This window comes from Chiloscyllium plagiosum, unplaced genomic scaffold, assembly GCF_037043375.1.
Source record: "Chiloscyllium plagiosum isolate Xiang-an unplaced genomic scaffold, Cpla_swu_hap1 HiC_scaffold_30, whole genome shotgun sequence".
NCBI lineage: Eukaryota > Metazoa > Chordata > Chondrichthyes > Orectolobiformes > Hemiscylliidae > Chiloscyllium > Chiloscyllium plagiosum.
The window spans coordinates 36,631,229-36,649,820 of NW_028270168.1; the positions used below are offsets into that span (position 1 = coordinate 36,631,229).

Consider the following 18,592-nt stretch of genomic DNA (forward strand, 5'->3'; position numbering starts at 1 on the left):
GTGAAAAGACTAATCTAATCTGATATTGTAATTGCTGTCTTTGATGTAACGTGTATTGTATCTTTTTCATTGTTCTGTTGATTTAAAAAATGTAGAAAGTTTCCTGCCAGCATGGCTGGATTTGTCATTAGCACATTGGCCAAGAAATATTGGGCTGAATTTTACCAGAAGTGTCAATTTCGGGATGTTTCATGAAGGTTTCTTTCCTGTGAGGTCGAGTGAGATATCCCTTGCAATTTTACACTGCTGGCCTCATTATGTATGCACCATGTATCTGTGACACTGTGACATTTTTCACATCATCGGAACAATGAGAAAGATACAACAGAAGTTATGTCAAAGAACAGCAATTGCAATATCAGATTAGATTAGTGTTCTCACAAAACATAATGCATCATAGAGGTTTCCAGAAATAGACCACTGAAGAATCGATCTTGCAGTTTTCTTCACTCTGGCAGGGGAAAAAAAGAATTAATAAATAATTAATAATTCTGCCAAGTCCAGCTATTGAATATGGTCACCGTGATTCAGTGTCAGTATTTTCTCACCCAAGGTGTTGTCTTCATAATTGGACATAGGTTTGAGGCATTGCCCTACCTGTAAGAAAGACAGAAATCTTATTACTCTATATTGACAAAGAATAGAGGAGCCCTCTTGGTATCTGGCCAATATTTACCCGTTATTTTGTACTGGCTGGGGGTAGAAGTAATCACTACACTGGGATCTTCGGGGCTTTCAGGCACTGTCATCATATTTAAAATACATCTATGCACCCATCAGTTCAATCATAAAAAACAAGAGCAAGATTAAACCTTTGAGCCCTTTGAGCCTGCTCTGCTCTTTAATATGGTCATGGCTGATCATCCAACTCAGTCCCCAATAGTTGCCAGTCACCTGTTGCCAACTATTTATATGTAGAGGGAGGGAAATGAGAAGGAGAAACTTCTGATGGCACAGAGATGACATTGACGACATTGTATTGTGAATAGAAACTCACACTCATAAATGTATTGCCATTTTACATCATCGTTAGAGATTCATTTGATTGATTCCAGAAGTGAATGGTTTGTCTTATAAAGAGAGATTGAGCAGTTTAGACCTGTGCTCAACAGAGTCTAGCAGAATGAGGGATGATCTAATTGTGCTAAGGAAGATGCTAAAGGGGATTAACAGTAGATGAAAGCAATTGGAGAAAGGATGTGTCCTCTTTTGGGCAATCTAAAATGAGAGGTCATAGGTTTCAGATAAAGGATAGCAATTTAAAATAAAGTTGAAAAATTACTTCTCTCAAAGAGTTGTGACTCTGTGAAATTTGGTTCCCAAGAGTGTGCTGGGACACTGAGTAAATTTAAGGAGACAATAGACAGATTTTTAAATAATAATGGGTTGAAGGATTATGGGGAGCAGGCAGGAAAATGGAGTTGAGGCAAAGGTGAGATCAGCCATGATTGTATTGATTGGCGGAGGAGGCTTGAGGGGCTGAATGGCCTACTCCTGTTCCCGATTCTCATGTTCTTACCACCCATCTGTCTGATTGTCCCAGTTACTGCAGTTACAAGAGCCAAGACACACAGGCTTCATGTTCTTAGCACCATAATGTGTTGGAACTTCCTATGTCTGAGGGAACACTACTCCTCCCCTAACACACAGCATAGCACAACATTTTAAAATATTACCAATTCAAGTACATGGGTGACATTGCTTGGGCCCACACTTACTGCCCATCCTTAATTGCCCTTGAGATCTTGTCATTGCTCAGGACTGACCAGGCTCATATGTGTGACCAACTTGGAAAGTCAGTCCGAAATGGTGAGTGATTAGACTCCTGACTAATCTCGGTGCACTCCTGACTGACTTACCATGAATCCCCTGTCTAGCTGCGCTTGTCATGCAGGACTGACCGTGGCCCATTCCCCAGACTGTAATGAAATAAAAACCCCAATCCTATCTGTCTCAAGTGCCCATTTAGCTGTTGGAATGATATTATCTACTGTGCAGATTTAACCTGAATTACAATTCCATTTGAGTTGCCTGAGGCTTATTCCCCTTAGAGTTTGAGACATGGTCACTTAGTTGAAACATACAGTGTGTTTGCCATGTAATCTTCTGGCTCAGGCTATCAGTGTGACATTGACACAGCACAGTGCTGCACAGCACATGTCCTTGATTAATCACTGCTGACAGCCATGAAAGCTGCTGGGCTTTGTGTCTGCTCTAAGAAGCAGACCAAGACAGAAAGACTATGAGGCTATATGTTCTGAATGAAACAATAATGTGCAAAAAAGAGGGCAAGGCAAGTCAGAGTTGCTGCAAGTATCCAACTAGGAGAGAGTGAATGAATGCCATAAGTGAAAGCAAGGAGACTTGAGATGGATCCTGCTCCCATCTCTCAGATAGATCCCTGTTCCTGTGCACAAAGTGGACTGGCAGCAACCTTCGCAAAGCAAGGTGTCAGTTCCTTTCAAGGCACAGCATTGAAGTGGAAAACTGTATTCAAAGTGAGTCAAACTAATGCCTTGATGTGATGAGGCCTGTGCATCTCTGATGGTATCCTCCATTGATGGGGGTACAAGTGTTGCTGCCTGGAATATGCCCTGAGATGTAGGGCAGCATGGTGGCGCTGCTGCTTCACAGCACGAGAGACCTGGGCTCGATTCCACTCTCGGGTGACTGTTTATGTAGAGTTTGCACATTCTCCCTGCGCATGTGTGGGTTTCCTCCCACAGTTCAAAGATGTGCAGGTTAGGTGGATTGGCCGTGGGAAAGGCAGGGTTACAGAGATGGGGTGGGTTTGGGTGTGATGTTCTTCAGAGGGTTGGTGTGGACTCGATGGGCCGAATAATCTGCTTCCACACTGTAGGGATTCTTTCATTCTATGCCGGGGATTGCTGCCCAAGATGAAGAAGCAAATTGAGAGCTGGGACTGCTAGTCAACTGCAGTCTGCTTTGATATTGAAAATTGTCATTGTCTAGTTTTTCTCCATTGCTTGGGAGAATTACAAATGAGGCAAGAATAGATAGTAATGATAAACTAATATGGGCAAATTGATTTCTTGTTACTCCATGGTGGGATTCTGGTCATCCTGTTTGAACCTCATATCCAAAATCAGATGTTATTTTTCCCAATGTCAAGAATCTTGATTTTCTGATGACTTGGAGACACTGGTGTTTGGACTGGGGTGTACAAAGTTAAAAATCACACAACACCAGGTTAGAGTCCAACAGGTTTATTTGGCAGCACTAGCTTTCGGAGCACTGCTCCTTCATCTGGTGTCATGTCATTTTTAACTTTGATTTCCTAATCTCACTATATTTTCCCAACTGACTGACCATTGCCTTTATCCTTCAGCTGCCTTCTTATTCTTGGCAACTGATATGCAAATCCAGAAAATCAGGAAAAGGACTGAATTATATTGATCTATGATAGGACTGTGCTGTGTAATTACTAGCAGTTGTCTCTTAATGGAAAAGAAAATCAATGATTAATTTCAAAATTTGTCCTTCAACTTGCCACTGGAATACAAACACTAGTAAACTGCAATGTAGTGAATGGCTTTTTAAAGTTGTTAGCTGTGCAATGATTTTGTGACACTAGCTTTTGTCTATGTTAACATAATTTACAAAACCTTGAAATACTGACCCCAGTTTACTCATAACTTTAATAGTAGCCCAGTTTAAAATACTGGCTGGTTCATTATATAGTTATAATAACCAAGATATATATAATATATATATCTTGCTCTTTAATGCAGCATACATAAAATATTGCAACACAAAGCTTTGAAAAAGATTGGCATCTTTAATAAATTAAATCATTTTCGAGTACAGTAAACAAAGGAAGAATGCACCATTGAAAGGGATTTATTTTAGCTCAGATTCAGTTCCTGTTACAGGTAGGAACAAGCCTGTTTGCAGCCTTTCCCTGCAAGCCATCATATTTCAGTGAAATAACCCTCTGAAATGAAAACTTTATCAATCATTATGCTCTTATTATTTTGCTCAGTTGACTACAGTAAGTTTGCATGCTAATTCCCCGAGAGAGTGCCCCTTTTAATGTGCAAAAATACCACTATTTTTGGTTGATGCCGTTCATATGAGGAAACTAGTTGCCCAAAGAATATACGGCCAGTATTTGTTGTGGGCAATGTGAAGAAGAATAGAGCATTCCTATTCACACTGCAATGACTTCGCTTCAGTAAAAAGTTAATCATTTTTTCTAAAGGACAGATCTCAATAAAAGCTCAAAAATCAGGAAGCTGGCACCAGAATAATATTCAATGGAGTTGGTTTATTGTAACTTCGGAAGTCTTTGCCGTATTCTTCAGACAATCCACTTCATACTGGAATATAAGACACTAGATTCAAGCTGATTTATTCCCCTCAATACAATGAATATCTTTGCTAAAAGGGACTACATTACTACCTTTGGCACATGTTATGCATATATTATAACATCTGGATGTTAAAGGTACAAGATACAAATTTCCAATTTTTTGTGCCACGTAGTTAACCATTATGGGTCATCACAGTCAATAAAGCACTATTGAGAATCTGTAATCAATGGAATGTTTAATGCATTAAATTTATTCAAAAGTTCTGACTGAGTTATGTGATATTGCATTCAATAACTGATGGAATAAAATGTAAAACCAAGTATTACTGATCTATACTATTTACAATGCGTTATTTCATTACTTGTATGAATATTTGAAAGTAATGCTGAAGAATCCCAAGCATTTTGAATGCATAAATACAAATATAAAGCATTGAAGTAGTTAAAAAAAATTACAGCATGGAAGCAAGTCCATGTCAGCAATTACCCTCCACACAAGTAAGTAGTTCTATTTACTGAATGCTATATATTAGTTTGTTCACCCTGTTTCCATATTTCTGAATTCTTTTTCCATCATCCACCTACTTAAGTTAATCTTTAATTTTGGCATGAACAAAAATCTTGGATATTAACTCCAAGCACTCACTACTTAAGAATTTCTCCTGTTTTCTGTTCCAAACCACTTGAATTTTATCCTGTGTCTATGGTCCCACATTCTTGAGCCCATAATTACTGCAAATAGTCTGATTCTCTCTTTCTCCATGCATTCATGACACAAAGTATCGCTGTTATAGCACCACACTGTTGTAAAGTTTCAGTAAATAAATATGGCCAGCTGTCTAACTAGTGCTAAACATTCTGTTCAGTACTGACTTGTTTAATCTTAATGGAAGGTGTTTACTGACAGGAGACAGGGTGAGATACAACAATTGACTTTAATGCAATGTTTCACTCCAAAGTCCTATGAAAAGGAGTGAGTAATTGCTCAGGTGGTAAATCAGTTGCAAACCTAGATCAAGAAAAATACAACTGTTTTTGATTTATAAGTAGCATCACATGCTTTCAATTTGCAGCGTCAAATGACACCAAGTGCTGGAAACCATTTGGCACAGTAAAAGAAATGTAAAATTTGCCATTGGATTCAGACTTAAACAGTAACACAACCAGCTGCTGAGGGGCTACCTCGCAAAGCTTTAGGATGCTGGAATGGGGTAGGTGGAGTTAGTATTCTGTCCATGTTAACATATTAAAACATCAATGAAAGAACTTGTAGCAGTGAAATGTTCAGGGAGTGCTTCTAACAACCAGGAGTGCTGCTAAAAGCTTGTGTAATCTCAGTTTTACAGAATTATGTTGTGAAAGTTGTGTTAACAATGCTGTTCTTGGTCTTGATATGGCATCTATGACTTTCCAAGGTGTGGCATTATGAAGAAGCACTGAAGAATTACTGTGTGACAGATTCTGAGTTTAATATCATGACTGATATCACAATATGGAAAAGGTTCATCGAGCCTGTGGATTTGGTGTTGTGCCTCTTCAACACCATTTGCTTTTTGAGATAGAAAGTTTCCAAGATATGGGAAGTGAGGATAGATTTTCCTGCACATCCCCAACAATCTTATTTGAAGTTGTTGAATATGATGAGTATTGATAGTGGACTTTGGTCTTCCAGTAGTTTCATGCTGTTGTAGATTTTGGCGAATACATAAACAAGCTGTTGAAGTTATCCTTCAGGGTGAGAACTAACTTGGACATCAACAGTATATTGTAATTCTATTACCGATGTGGTATCTCAGCTTTGACTTTAGTTATTAATGTCAAAGAGCTTGCCATCAGTGCAACTCACTGTCGACAGATGTTGGGGAAGCCTATCAGACATGAGCTGTAGCATTATGGCATTAAAAATCACAAAAAGCATTGACTGCAAGTCCTTTTTGGTGCCTATTTTGACAGGAATAATTACTCATTAGTGGATACATTGCACAGTACTGTTATAGCATGCTATCATGAAAGAGACAGATTGTGTTTGTGAACTCCAAGTGTCTGACCTGCTTGTGTAGCCATGTCATTTATGTGACTGGTCCAGGCGAGTTTCTAGTCCATGCCGCCTCCCCAAGGATGTTAATGGAGAGATCAGTGGTGATTTTGGGTGCCATGGGCATGTTGGTTAGATTCTTAGATACTTCCTTGGTGGAGGTGGTCATTGCCTTGTATTTCTCTCTTACTTTGATGATGTAATTGCTTCAACGGTCTCCACTGCTAACTCTGTCCCGTAAACTTTACACTTAATTGAAAAGATTTTGCATGATCTTCAGTCTTACTCTCCTTAACATTCTATAGTTTTATTTATGAATCTTTTTATTGGAATCCTTAACAGCTAGCATGGATCGACTGATGAAACCAAAATAAGGCCAGATTGAATTTAATCTGACGTCAAGTAATATCACTGTACCTGCAAACTAGATACAGGAAGTCCTTGAACCAGAGACTGGAGATAGACTGGATAATGTGAAGACCTTCTATAAGTGACTTAAAGCTTACTGGAGAAGCTTTATCATCATACAAAATGGGGCCAGCTCAAGGATTGCTTGTTGAGGCTAAGTATTCATTAGATGGAGAAAAATACTTTGCAAGAAGTTCTGTACATAATTAGTTCAGTACATTCAAATGGAAATAACTTTTGACTTGGAAATTTCAGGACTTCAAATGAATGACAACATTTGGACTTTGATTTCCAGCAAATGACTTATCTTCTGGAATGAAATTTGCACTGGATGGCTTTTCAAATAAAGCAGTTGAGGCCCTTGTGGATTGACTTGTGCGCTTTTGTCTGCCTGAGGAACAGCAACTGGACACAATTCTCTTACTTACAAGGTATGTAAACTCACAGACATTTATAAGAACACACAAGGCTGCAGTAACAACCATAAAAATAGTGAAGATGGTTTTCTCAGTCGGTCTGGCTATGAAGCAATCCACAGTGTTCGGGCAAGGGGCTAGTTCGCATTTAACAAGGCGAGGCAATTCAAAATCTTTATAGATGCTGTAAAGAATGTACAGAAACCCACTATCAATCCCTGCTTTAAACACAAGGCTGATAACATAAGTCCACCACAGTCCTCCTATCTTTTTCCCTGTGTCACTGTAAAGAGTGTGACAAGTCTCCCCATTTTTCAGCTTGTTCTTCCTCTCCCTTTCTTCTCTGTAAGCGACATGCATGACCACCAGCAGGGATGGAGTGGAGACAAAGATGAGCTGCAGAGCCCACAGTCGGATGTGGGAGACGGGGAAGTAGTAATCGAAGCAGACATTTTCACAACCAGGTTGCTTGACGTTGCATTCAAAGTCTTTTTGGTCGTCTCCCCAAACTCTTTCTGCCGCCACCACATAAACCAAGACTCGGAAGAGGAAGAGGACGGACAACCATATCCGACCAAATCCTGTGGAATATTTATTCACCCCACTGAGTATGCCTTGAAGGAAAGCCCAATTCATTGTGTCAGAAAGTTCGCAATTTTATACCTGAAAGGAAGCAAAGCATAATCAAATATTAATGGATACATACCAGCTTTAAAACCATCGCAGATGGAAAGACAGCAAATTAGTTAATTTTAAAACGTGGTAATGCTTCAGCAAAGTTGCATTCTGTAGAAGACTAATCTATTTACTCTTTCCCATGGAGCGTGCTAATTCATGTATGCGAAGGGAAAGCAATTATAAGGCAGTTGTCTTCCCAGTGTTGCCCTGATAAGAATGTGATTGACAAATCTCTTAGAGCAACATAGTAGTATTAACTTGAATTTTAAAAAGCTTTTCTTCACTCTTTATCTCTCCTTTTGAAGGGGTACACATGGAAAGGTTCCTGTTTTTGTATGTGACTAATGTTTCCAATGGTTTGGTGCTTTTCAGAGACAGCCATTACATTGGTGTTTTATTACAGCACGAGACTCCTAATTTCTGACATTAATTGGGAGACCGATTCAATCAAAATCAAATTGAAGTTTGTAATTAGATAAAGATGTACAAAAGGAACTCTCAGAAGACTGACATAGTGACTGGCCACCCAATAAACATTTGGGAGAAAGTGAGGACTGCAGATGCTGGAGATCAGAGTCAAAAAATGTGGTATTGGAAAAGCACCGAGGAGCGGGAGAGTCGACATTTCAAGCATAAGCTCTTCATCAGGAAGATGTTAAACATATTGTTAGATATGCCCCACATTCCTGATGAAGAGCTTATGCTGAAAACGTCAACTGTCCTGTTCCTCGGATGCTGCCTGACTGGTTGTGCTTTTCTAGCACCACACATTTTGAAACCTATTAAACACACCATCCTGGTTTTGACATGTCAAAGAAAAAAAACCTATCCCAAGGGCTGAGGAGTGATCTTATAGAGGTTTATAAAATCATGATAGGATGAATAGACAAAGTCTTTTCCCTGAGGTGGAGCAGTCCAGTACTAGACGGCATAGGTTTAGGGTGAGACAGGAAAGATATAAAAGAGACCTAAGGGGCAACTTTTTCATGCAGAGGGTGGTACGTGTATGGAATGAGCTGCCAGAGGAAGTGGTGGAGGCTGGTACAATTGCAACATTTAAGAGGCAGTTGGATGGGTATATGAAAAGGAAGGGTTGGGAGGGATATGGGCCGGATGCTGGCAGGTGGGACTAGATTGATTTGGGATACCTGGTTGGCCTGGACGAGTTGGACTGAAGGGTCTGTTTCCGTGCTGTACATCTCAATGGCTCTATGACTGTAAGTGCCCAGAAATAGATATTTAAAATCAACTTGTTTAGATGCATTATGACACACATTTGGAGCTAGTGGGACATGAGCTCAGGGCTTCTGGCTCAGAAACAGGGATACTACACTGCACCATAAGAGTCCCTAAGTTCCTATAAATATACTGCCTTTAAATTCAGCTCAGAACTCGCCACAGAAGGGTGGGAACATTGCAAATAGAAGTTGTTTATGATATATTCACACATAAAAGCTTTGTGTCTTGATGGATAAACCATGACTAAAAATATGACAAGGCAGCTATAGAGTGCAACATTTGGTTGTACTGGGATTTACAAGGTCTCTGATAACGCAAAGACTTTTTTTTAAACTGACATTTCATTCCAATTGTAATGTGGGTTGGCACAGTGGTTAGCACTACTGTCTCTCAAAGCCAGGGACCCAGATTTGATTCCAGCCTGTGTGGAGTTTGCACATTCTCCCTGTGTCTGCATGGGTTTCCTCCCACATTTTGGAGGATTGGCTGTGCTAAGTTGTCCAAGGTCTATTTGTAGGCTAAGATGGATAAGCAATGGGAAATGCAGGGTATGGGTTGGATTTAGATGGGATGCTCTTTGGAAGGTTAGTGTTAACTTGCTGGGCCAAATGGCCTGTTTCCAAACTGTAAGGAATCTATGATTATTGCCCAGGTGGGATCCGGAAGAAAATTTTCAAAGTTATGTCTGTACTTATATTTGTGACATGACTAATGAACAGATCCAAAGGTTAAATAGACTCATACATTTTAGAGACATGTGGAGGAGCAAGTAAATAGACCAAAGCACTGTTGTTAATGTTATTTACACACAGCATAATAAAGACCAAATTAGTCTTTTTGAGGGATGAGTTTGGTAAACAAATTGCAGCTATAATGTTTAGACTTTCACAAGTTTAAGATAGTATACTACAGAATACATTATTTTCCATGAAGAAATGCAAAGGAATGAGTGATGATTTAACAATGCAGAATTACCAAAGTGCAAAAGCAATTTTGGAGCAGGAATATTGCGTGGAATTGTTGGTGTGTGACCAATGATTTCCTCTCCATTAAGTTCAATACACAGAAAATTAATGCCTGCTTTCCTGACATTTCCCAAAGTGGATTTCCCGGGACTGCTTCTTCCTGTTGGGAGCATTTGATTACAGAATCCTGTCTTAAATGCCACAAAGTACTTTGGTCAAATTGGATATGATTTCCAGGAACTAAATGATGAATGAAGTGGCACTATGGTTAGTACTGTAGCATCTCCATCAATAGCTGTAGCTGGATTTTGACCTCTAATAATGTAAAACAAGCAATGGTAAATCAGTAATCCAAGTTCCATCTCTTCGGATTTTGAATTCCATTGGCTTCAGAGTCCAGGCTTACCTTAATGAGTAAGACATATATCTTGATTTGCACATGGGGTAACAGTATAGTCACAATAAATGCTGAAAGGCATTTCACTGAACACCAGCAAAAGACTTTGAAGTCATCTTGGACTGAGATAGTATGGTCTACCTCATTAATCTGCTGGAATTGTTTAAGGAGTAATTACATTTTTAGGGAGTCTGTCCAGTAATAGGAATATATTTGGAATTTCAGGAATTACTTAAAGTTCTAAATGTAATTATTTAAAATAAAGATAACTCCTCTTGGAATTAATGGCATTTTATTTCTTTTCAAAATTGACTTTACCACAGGAAGCAGAAAGGCCTGTTCAAAAAAAAAGTAAAAATCTCTGGCTGAAAGCACCGATTAATGGAGTTTATGAGGAGATTGTGCTGAGTTGGATAAAGAACAAAAGCACTTGGAAAATATTACTTAAGAGGAAATATAATCATCAGAATGACTTGCAATTTGCTTCTGGTGTGGCTTTGACTCCTACATTAATATTGATTTTTTAAAATCAAAATGTAAGCAATAGTTAACACAGTATCAATAAGGTCTGACGTGCTGTTAGACTTGCCCCACAATGCCTATGAACCTTGGGGTGGAATCTTGTTGAAGTATGAGGGTGGGGTGGGGTCTAGGTGGAGAGCCAGTGAGACTCAGGCTACCTCTTTTTAGCAAGGCCCAGGGAACTACATGACAATTAGGCAGTGAAGAGGTCACTTCCAGGCTTTACCTGGAATCAAGACCCTGGGGGCAAAGGTCTTGCCTACCAATTGAAGCCTGTTGTTGACTGGCAATATTGCTGCTGGAAAGATAGGTACTAGACTCCTAAGATTGCAGCATTATCTAGGCCACAGCTAAAAAATGTGATGGTAGAGGTGAGGTTTGGTGAGATGGGATGGTGGGGAAGCTGTGTGGTTCACAGGAAAAAGGGATGGATGGGATTCAACAGCAATAGCAGTGGCTTTCAAGGGTCCTCTCAATCCAGTGTCAAGTATCTCAGCTGAGATTCCCTCCCGCAGACTCTCATCACCACCAGCACTGGGAGTGACAAGTTGGTGCCACAGTTTTAACAAGAATGCACACATCAGGTGAATACCAGAGCTGAGGAATGGGACCCTTCATCAATTCAGTAACTGGCCACTTAAATGCCTCAATTGGTAGTGGGATGGGAATTTAACCAATGGTGCAATGAGGTGGAGGAGCCAATGTTGGACTGGGATGGACAAAGATAAAAATCACACAACACCAAGTTATAGCCCAAAAGGTTTATTTAGAAGCACTAGCTTTCAGAGCACTGCTCCTTCATCAGGTGGTTGTGGACTATAAGATTATAAGACACTGAATTTATAGCAAAAGATTACAGTGTCATACAGTGATATTTCAGCAAACAGGGATTGTTAAGTCTTTCATCTTTTAGAATGCAGGTTTTGGTTCATTAATATGTAAATCCCAGAACTTCTTTTTAGTCACCTTCCTGAGATAAGTTAAGGTTTTATAACAAAAGGCGACATCTCAGCTCAGACAATACATTGAAGGTGTGAGGTCAGACCTGTCTGTATCCCAATCTTGAGTCAGACTGGTTCTATTTCTAAAGTTGAATTTACAAAGTATTACATGTATTGACTAGCATCAATGACAGTGTGCAGATGGTGCACTTTTGAGCAAAAAAGAATGTATCTGCAAATACAAATTCACCCAGTAGACTTGCAAGTGTGTGTGCATGCAGGAGAGATGGTGCATGGCTGTTCCCCACTTGTGTTAAATTATTGGTGATGAGAGGCGGTATTGTGTGGATACCCCATCATCCTGTCTAATTACATGCCCTTTCCACCTCAAAGCTCACCACCAGAGAGACCAGATGATTGTAACCCTTGTCTCAATCCATTTTACCCTCAGATTCAGGATTTCATTTTTTAAATCCTCCATTTAGCATTTTATTTTGGTTTAGAAAAGAGAAGGCAATGGAGTCAGTTGCTTGGAATCTTTAGGGTCATAAAGAAGTTTGATTATGCAGACAGAGGAATCATTTTCTCTTTGGGGCATAAATTTAAGGTAATCACTAATAAATCCAATCAGCAATTCCAAAGCAATAAATTTATTAATCTAGATGTTTAGATTGTGGAACAGACTATAACACAAATGTGGTTAAGGTGAACAGAATAGATACATTTATGGTACAGAGTGACGCCATTGGCCATTGTAGTTGAGCCACTTGAAAACCCCAGAATACAAGACCAAGGATATACTGCTGTAGCTGTGTAAGGCTCTGGCCAGACCGCATTGTGAGTTTGTTGAACCAGTATCTAAAGAAGGAGGCGCTGGCATTGGATGGGGTCCAGAAGTGGTTTACCAGAATGATCCCAGGGCTGAGGGGCTTTTCATGAGGAGCAGTTGAGAATTCTGGGTCTGTACTCAATGGAGTTCAGAAAGATCAAGGGGGATCTCACTGAAACTTACAGAATATGGAGAAGCCTGGATAGAGTGGAGATGGAGAAGATGTTTCCAAGAGAAGGAGAGACTAGGACCCGAGGGTATAGCCTCAAAGTGAAGGGGTGACATTTTAGAACTGAAATGAGGAAGAATTTCTTCAGCTAAAGGTGGTTAATCATTGACTTGGCCTCCACAGCCTTCTGCAGCAATGAGTATACTTAGGAGAAAGGCAGATAGGTTCTGGATTGATAAGGGCATCAAGGACAATGGGAAAAGGCAGAAGAATGGTGTTGAGAAGCATATTAGCTGTGATCAAATGACAGAAAGACTTGATTCAAGTGGCCTGATTCTGCTCCCTTATCTAATGGTCTTATGAAAATATAGTCAGTTCTGATATAACATAAAAGTTCAGTTGTTGTGTGATCTCGTGTTATGAGAAAGTCGCACAATAGCCATGCCAGTTAATCAAATGGGGCCAGAATTGCATTATGGCCAATAAAGGTAAGAAAAGTTCACATTCTGTGAATAATAGTTTAAATTCTCTCATCGCATTAAAGCCAATTTTATTGAAGAAACACATATTGTAGCAGAACCGACTATTATCTAGCCTAATCACTTTCCAGCTCTTAGTTGGTCCATAGTGAAACAACTCCACAAAGGCCAGAGTCCTGACACCAAGTCATTGTTTATTTACACATGGGAAGTCCTCAACACTGATCCAGCTTCCTCAAAGACAACTCAGTGTGTGTCTGACAATCTTGTTTATATCTGTCAGTGGGGGATCCCTGATGAGTTCCCAATCAGGGATTTCATATTCTATGAGGTCCACCTGGTGATGTCATTACAATCACTGCAATTTGTTCTGTAGGTTAAGCATCTCAAGTTTTTTTAAACATATGACGAACAGTGTGCATTCGTGTGCAGGGATTCATTCTCTGCAAACGAGGACTAGTTTCCGAATTGCCCTGGAGCTTGGGGACCTCAAATTCCCCATTGCTTTTCTCCCCCCCTTACAATATCTCAGTGAATCAGAGTCAATTTGAAAATAAATCAGCATTGTTTCTGACATGATTAAATTGTTGTGATTGTTTGAAATTTGGCACATTTGGATTTGGCTTGAAGCGTCTGAAAAAGGGTCACCGGATTCATAGTTTTAACTGCATTTTCCCTCCACAGATGATGCCAGACCTGCTGAGTTTCTGCAACAATTTCTGTTCTTCTTTCAATTTTCCAGCCTATGCAGTTCTTTGTTTTGTTTAGTCCTGAGATGCAACCTGGTCCAATCCATGAGCGGAGTGCCTGTCATGCATGCACATTGCAATGAAAAATGTTGGTACACTCCAAAGTGCAACTATCTGTAGGTCCGAGATGTGTCATAAGGATAAAGGTGAGGTTTGTACATATCCAATACTAATGTCTGTGGGCATGGCATAAACTTAAGGTCACTCCACATGGAGCACCCCCTGAGATGTTGGCGTCCAAGGTGATGGTCTGGAGGATCAAATACTGAGCTGGAGTCACCAGGTACTCACACTGACTTTCATGTTTGGAATTCTTGGTATTTAGTTTCTATCCAACATCTGGTAGAATAGCAACCTGCATGTTAATGAGGTGAATTTCGATGGCTGGAAAGATGATAACGAGCAATAAGCCTTGTTCATAGCCCACAAGCGAGAAACTCATCCCACCGTTGGGAAGTCTGTTGGAAAATGCAATTTCATCTTCCAGATGTTGGGAAAGGCTGGACATCTCACACAATTCGCCCAGATTTCTTGCCATAGTCCACATTGCTGAGGGATTGAGAAAATTCTGCCTCTGATGTTTCTACCCTTACATTTCTCTTCTCTATTACAAAAGAACAGGAGTAGGCCATTCAGCCCCGCAAGCCTGTTCCACCATTCAATAAATCATGACTGCCCCGCGGCCTCCCTATATCCACCCTTGACCAATATCCCTTTAATAGATACATTTTTGTTCGGCAAAGACAAAAACAAAGCACTGTAGATGCTGGAAATATGAACAAAAATTGAAATTGCTGGAGAAACTCAGCAGGTCTGGCAGCATCTGTGGTGAGAGAAGCAAAGTGAACATTTGGGATCCAGTTACCCTTCTTCAGATCTGAAGAATGGTCATGGGGCCAAAAATGTTGATTCTAACATCTCGCTTAACATCAGTGCATCCTAACATCTCTTCCAAACAGTCTGGTCCTAAATCTCAGACTATGCCCACTGGTTTTAAATCCCTAGCCAGTGGAAATAATTTATCCTTATCTACCTGGTCTCTTCCTGTTTTTATGTTGAAAAACTCAATCAGATCAGATCACCTCAACCTTTTACATTCTAGAGAAAACAGGCCTAATTTGTATAATCTTTCCTAATAACTTAATCCCTGACATCCAGGTGTCATTCTTTGAACATACATTGTACTTCCTCTCAGGCCAAATATCCTTCTTAAAGTGTGGAGCCCAGACCTGCTCATAAATTCCAAGGGTTTTGTATAACTGCTGCATCACTTCTGCATCCTTGTACTCCAATCCTCCTAAATACAAAGGCTAACATTCATTTACTTTCACAATTATTTTCTGTGCCTATTTGTGACATTTTAAACATCTATGCACGTGAAACACCAAGTGTCTTTGGACATCCACTCTATTTAAATTCATACCATCTAGAAAGCATCATGATCTACTCTTTATCAGTCCAAAATGTGTAACCTCACACTTGCTTGCATTGAAGTCCATAGTTTGCCCATTCACTTAGTCTATCAATATCCTTTTGTAATTTCATGTTACCATTGCCTACACTGTAACCTATTTTTGTGTCATCACAAACGACCATTTAATGCACATTTTTAATCCTACTTCTTTTTCACAGAGTAGATGCTCTTGTATTGAATTGTATTTGCCACATATCTGATCTATTCCTGAGGTCATGCATGCCTTCTGACAGTCTCCCCAGTCTGCCTCACAGTTTGCTGTACCCTCTGCAAACAGCAAAGCAAGATTCACTTGAAGTACATTTTTTAAAAACACATCTGACTGCCTTTGGCAAAATCTAACCAAAATCAGTTCCTGTTGTGCCTGTAGAAAACATTAGTCAGCGCTGCAGGCGGAATAAAAGGAAAGACCATAAAATGTGTTGGCACATGATGACACTAGGGTTACTCAGCTGAGAAATCTCTTCAACCAGTCATTGTTGATCTCTGAATAGGGATCAATTATTAAGATAGAACAAAACTTTTATACAATTGCGAGGGTAAGGCATTTAACAGGATTCCAGGTTCAATCAGAAGAACATGGATTGAATTATTGTCAATGAATTAGTTTTATAAATGAGAGGTGGTCTCCATACATGCAAACTACATTCATTTTCTAATGGGGCTAATGATTTAAATTCTCTAGTTCTTATTGCACAAGTATCATACACAACCAAATATGCTTTAGCTTTTCTTACTTACATATATGATCTTTCAAATGCATTTGATATGATTATTTGGAAAGGAACAAGTACAGAAGCAAACCCTGCTGTTGCAACATGCTCTGTTCACAGACTACTACATTTTTAAGATTTAAATGCTGAGTGCTGAATCAACATATCAATCATGTACCCTCATTTAAACAAATAATTAAATTTAGATAGACTGTACTATTTTTGATTAAGAACAGTATAACCGCAAACTGCTTCAGCTTTTTAGCAAAAGACTAATTCACAAATCTGGAGTTGTGAAATCTCATATTTCAGCATTTGCTTTGCGGACTCTTGCATAGTTAGTTTGAAACATTTAAAATGTAATTTGACATATGAGGAAAAACATACCTGCAAGAAGTAGCATACGTCGTGCTCCAACAGTTCAACTTTGAGAGTCTGTCAAACTTCGATTTTATGTGGCTGTGTGTAATACCTCCTTCTGAGGAGGGATCAGTTTATTTTGCATTGTCCTGACTCAGAGTTCTGGGTGGGGCAAGCTTTGAGCATGACAGCACAGCCGTGTGGTAATAAAAAGCAGGGAGAAAGTTAGAATTCCATGACTATAACTGCAGTTGAAACTGAAGAGGAAATACTTTAATAAAATCACAGCAATCCCTTTTTCCAGAGAAGATACTACTTAGCTGCTATCCAATAATAGCCAATCCCCTGGTTATTTTGGGCTAGCAAAAAGTGCGAGATAATTTAAAAGAGGTCAAAAGTAAAAAAAAAAAATTTCTTTTGGCCACATGATATATATTAGACAGGAATCTTGTCGATAATTGGTGCTCATCAGGTCGGAAACATTAAGCACAAGTCAGGTTCTGTACTATTGAAAGCAAGCAATTGTAACAGATGCGTTTAGCCAGCCAGGGTTGGCAGCTTTGTACCGAGAGATTAGGTTAGATTCCCTACAATGAGGAAACATGTCCTTCGGCCCAACAAGTTCACATCGACCTTCCGAAGAGTAACCTACTCAGTCCCATTTCCCTCTGACTGATGCACCTAACACTATGGGCAATTCAGCATGGCCAATTAACCTAACCTGCACATCTTTGGACTGTGGGAGGACACTGGAGCACCCAGAGGAAACCTACGCAGACACAGGTAGAATGTGCAAACTCCATACAGATAGTTGTCCGAGGCTGGAATAGAACCTGGAACCCTGGTGCTGTGAGGCAGCAGTGCTAACCACTGAGCCACCACACCAGAAACTGTCCCTTGTTGGGAAACTGGCAGGAAACCACTGACTTTTGCATTTAACCCAAACATGTTTGTTAGGAAAACAGTGTCATAAAAGAGCCCGAGTTAACTTTGGGTGCAAAGATTTTCCAGGCTTCCTGTCCAGATGAGAAAAGGGGACAATGAGGATTGCTGGGGCTGAACAAGTGACAGGCAAGAGAGGCTTTTAATACCAGCTAGATCAGCTGTTCCCTGGCAATAAATGTAAGGCTTTGTTTACAGGATATGTTTTGAAAGCGTACCTTTACTGCATTGGAAGTGATTTTGAATATCTTGGAACTCATTTCTATTCCTGTGCATTTTTTGTTTTACTTTGAAGTGAATTTTCCAGCTTCCAGCATTACAGCAGGATGCCAGCTATATACACAGCTCCACTCCAAGGAAATGGAAGGATAGGAACCAGCACCAGCCGAAACAGCACCTATTGAATCACCTGGCACTCTATAGGAACAGTCACAGTGCTCCAGCTCACAGGAGGTGATACACCCTACAAGGGATTTACAGGCACAGGATTAACATCCTGGACGTGACTGATCACAGTGCTTCAAGAGGCTCAGACTTTCAAGACTAGTTTTTGCAGCCTCCCAGAAAACAAAAAGATTTCTTTCTAAGTGGCCCATGTGGGCTTTCAAAGGAACAACGGCAATTAAGTTCTTCACTTCAGATTCCTTTCAAGGATTTGCTGGTGAGATAGAATCGCTCATGCTTCTCTCCATACAGGCATCTGCCAGTTGACAAATACCATCTATGCAGTGGCTGGTACTCATGTCTTCATGTAGGCGAAAATAAAAGTTTCCTCACATTTCCTCCGCTGGTTGAATTCCCATGGTTCAGGGAGGTATGATTGCACATGTTTGGCAATCAGACCACATTCAAACCACTCAGGAGTATTCATCATACCTCAGAGTACAACGACATCTTGATCAGAAGGGCCAATGGGCCGAGGAGTGGCAGATGGAATTTAATT

At 40.0% G+C, this 18,592-nt stretch overlaps 1 protein-coding gene across 1 annotated transcript; it reads right to left on the reverse strand.

Annotated features, from left to right (window-relative positions):
* Positions 1–3,785: 3,785 nt before the first annotated feature.
* Positions 3,786–16,874, reverse strand: LOC122563723 (gap junction beta-4 protein-like). The gene is made up of 2 exons (XM_043717863.2): positions 16,735–16,874; positions 3,786–7,855 (listed from the first exon to the last, which is right to left on the reverse strand). The coding sequence occupies exon 2, from the start codon at positions 7,826–7,828 to the stop codon at positions 7,028–7,030; it is 801 nt and encodes a 266-aa protein (XP_043573798.2). The 5' UTR covers positions 7,829–7,855; positions 16,735–16,874; the 3' UTR covers positions 3,786–7,027.
* Positions 16,875–18,592: the final 1,718 nt, after the last annotated feature.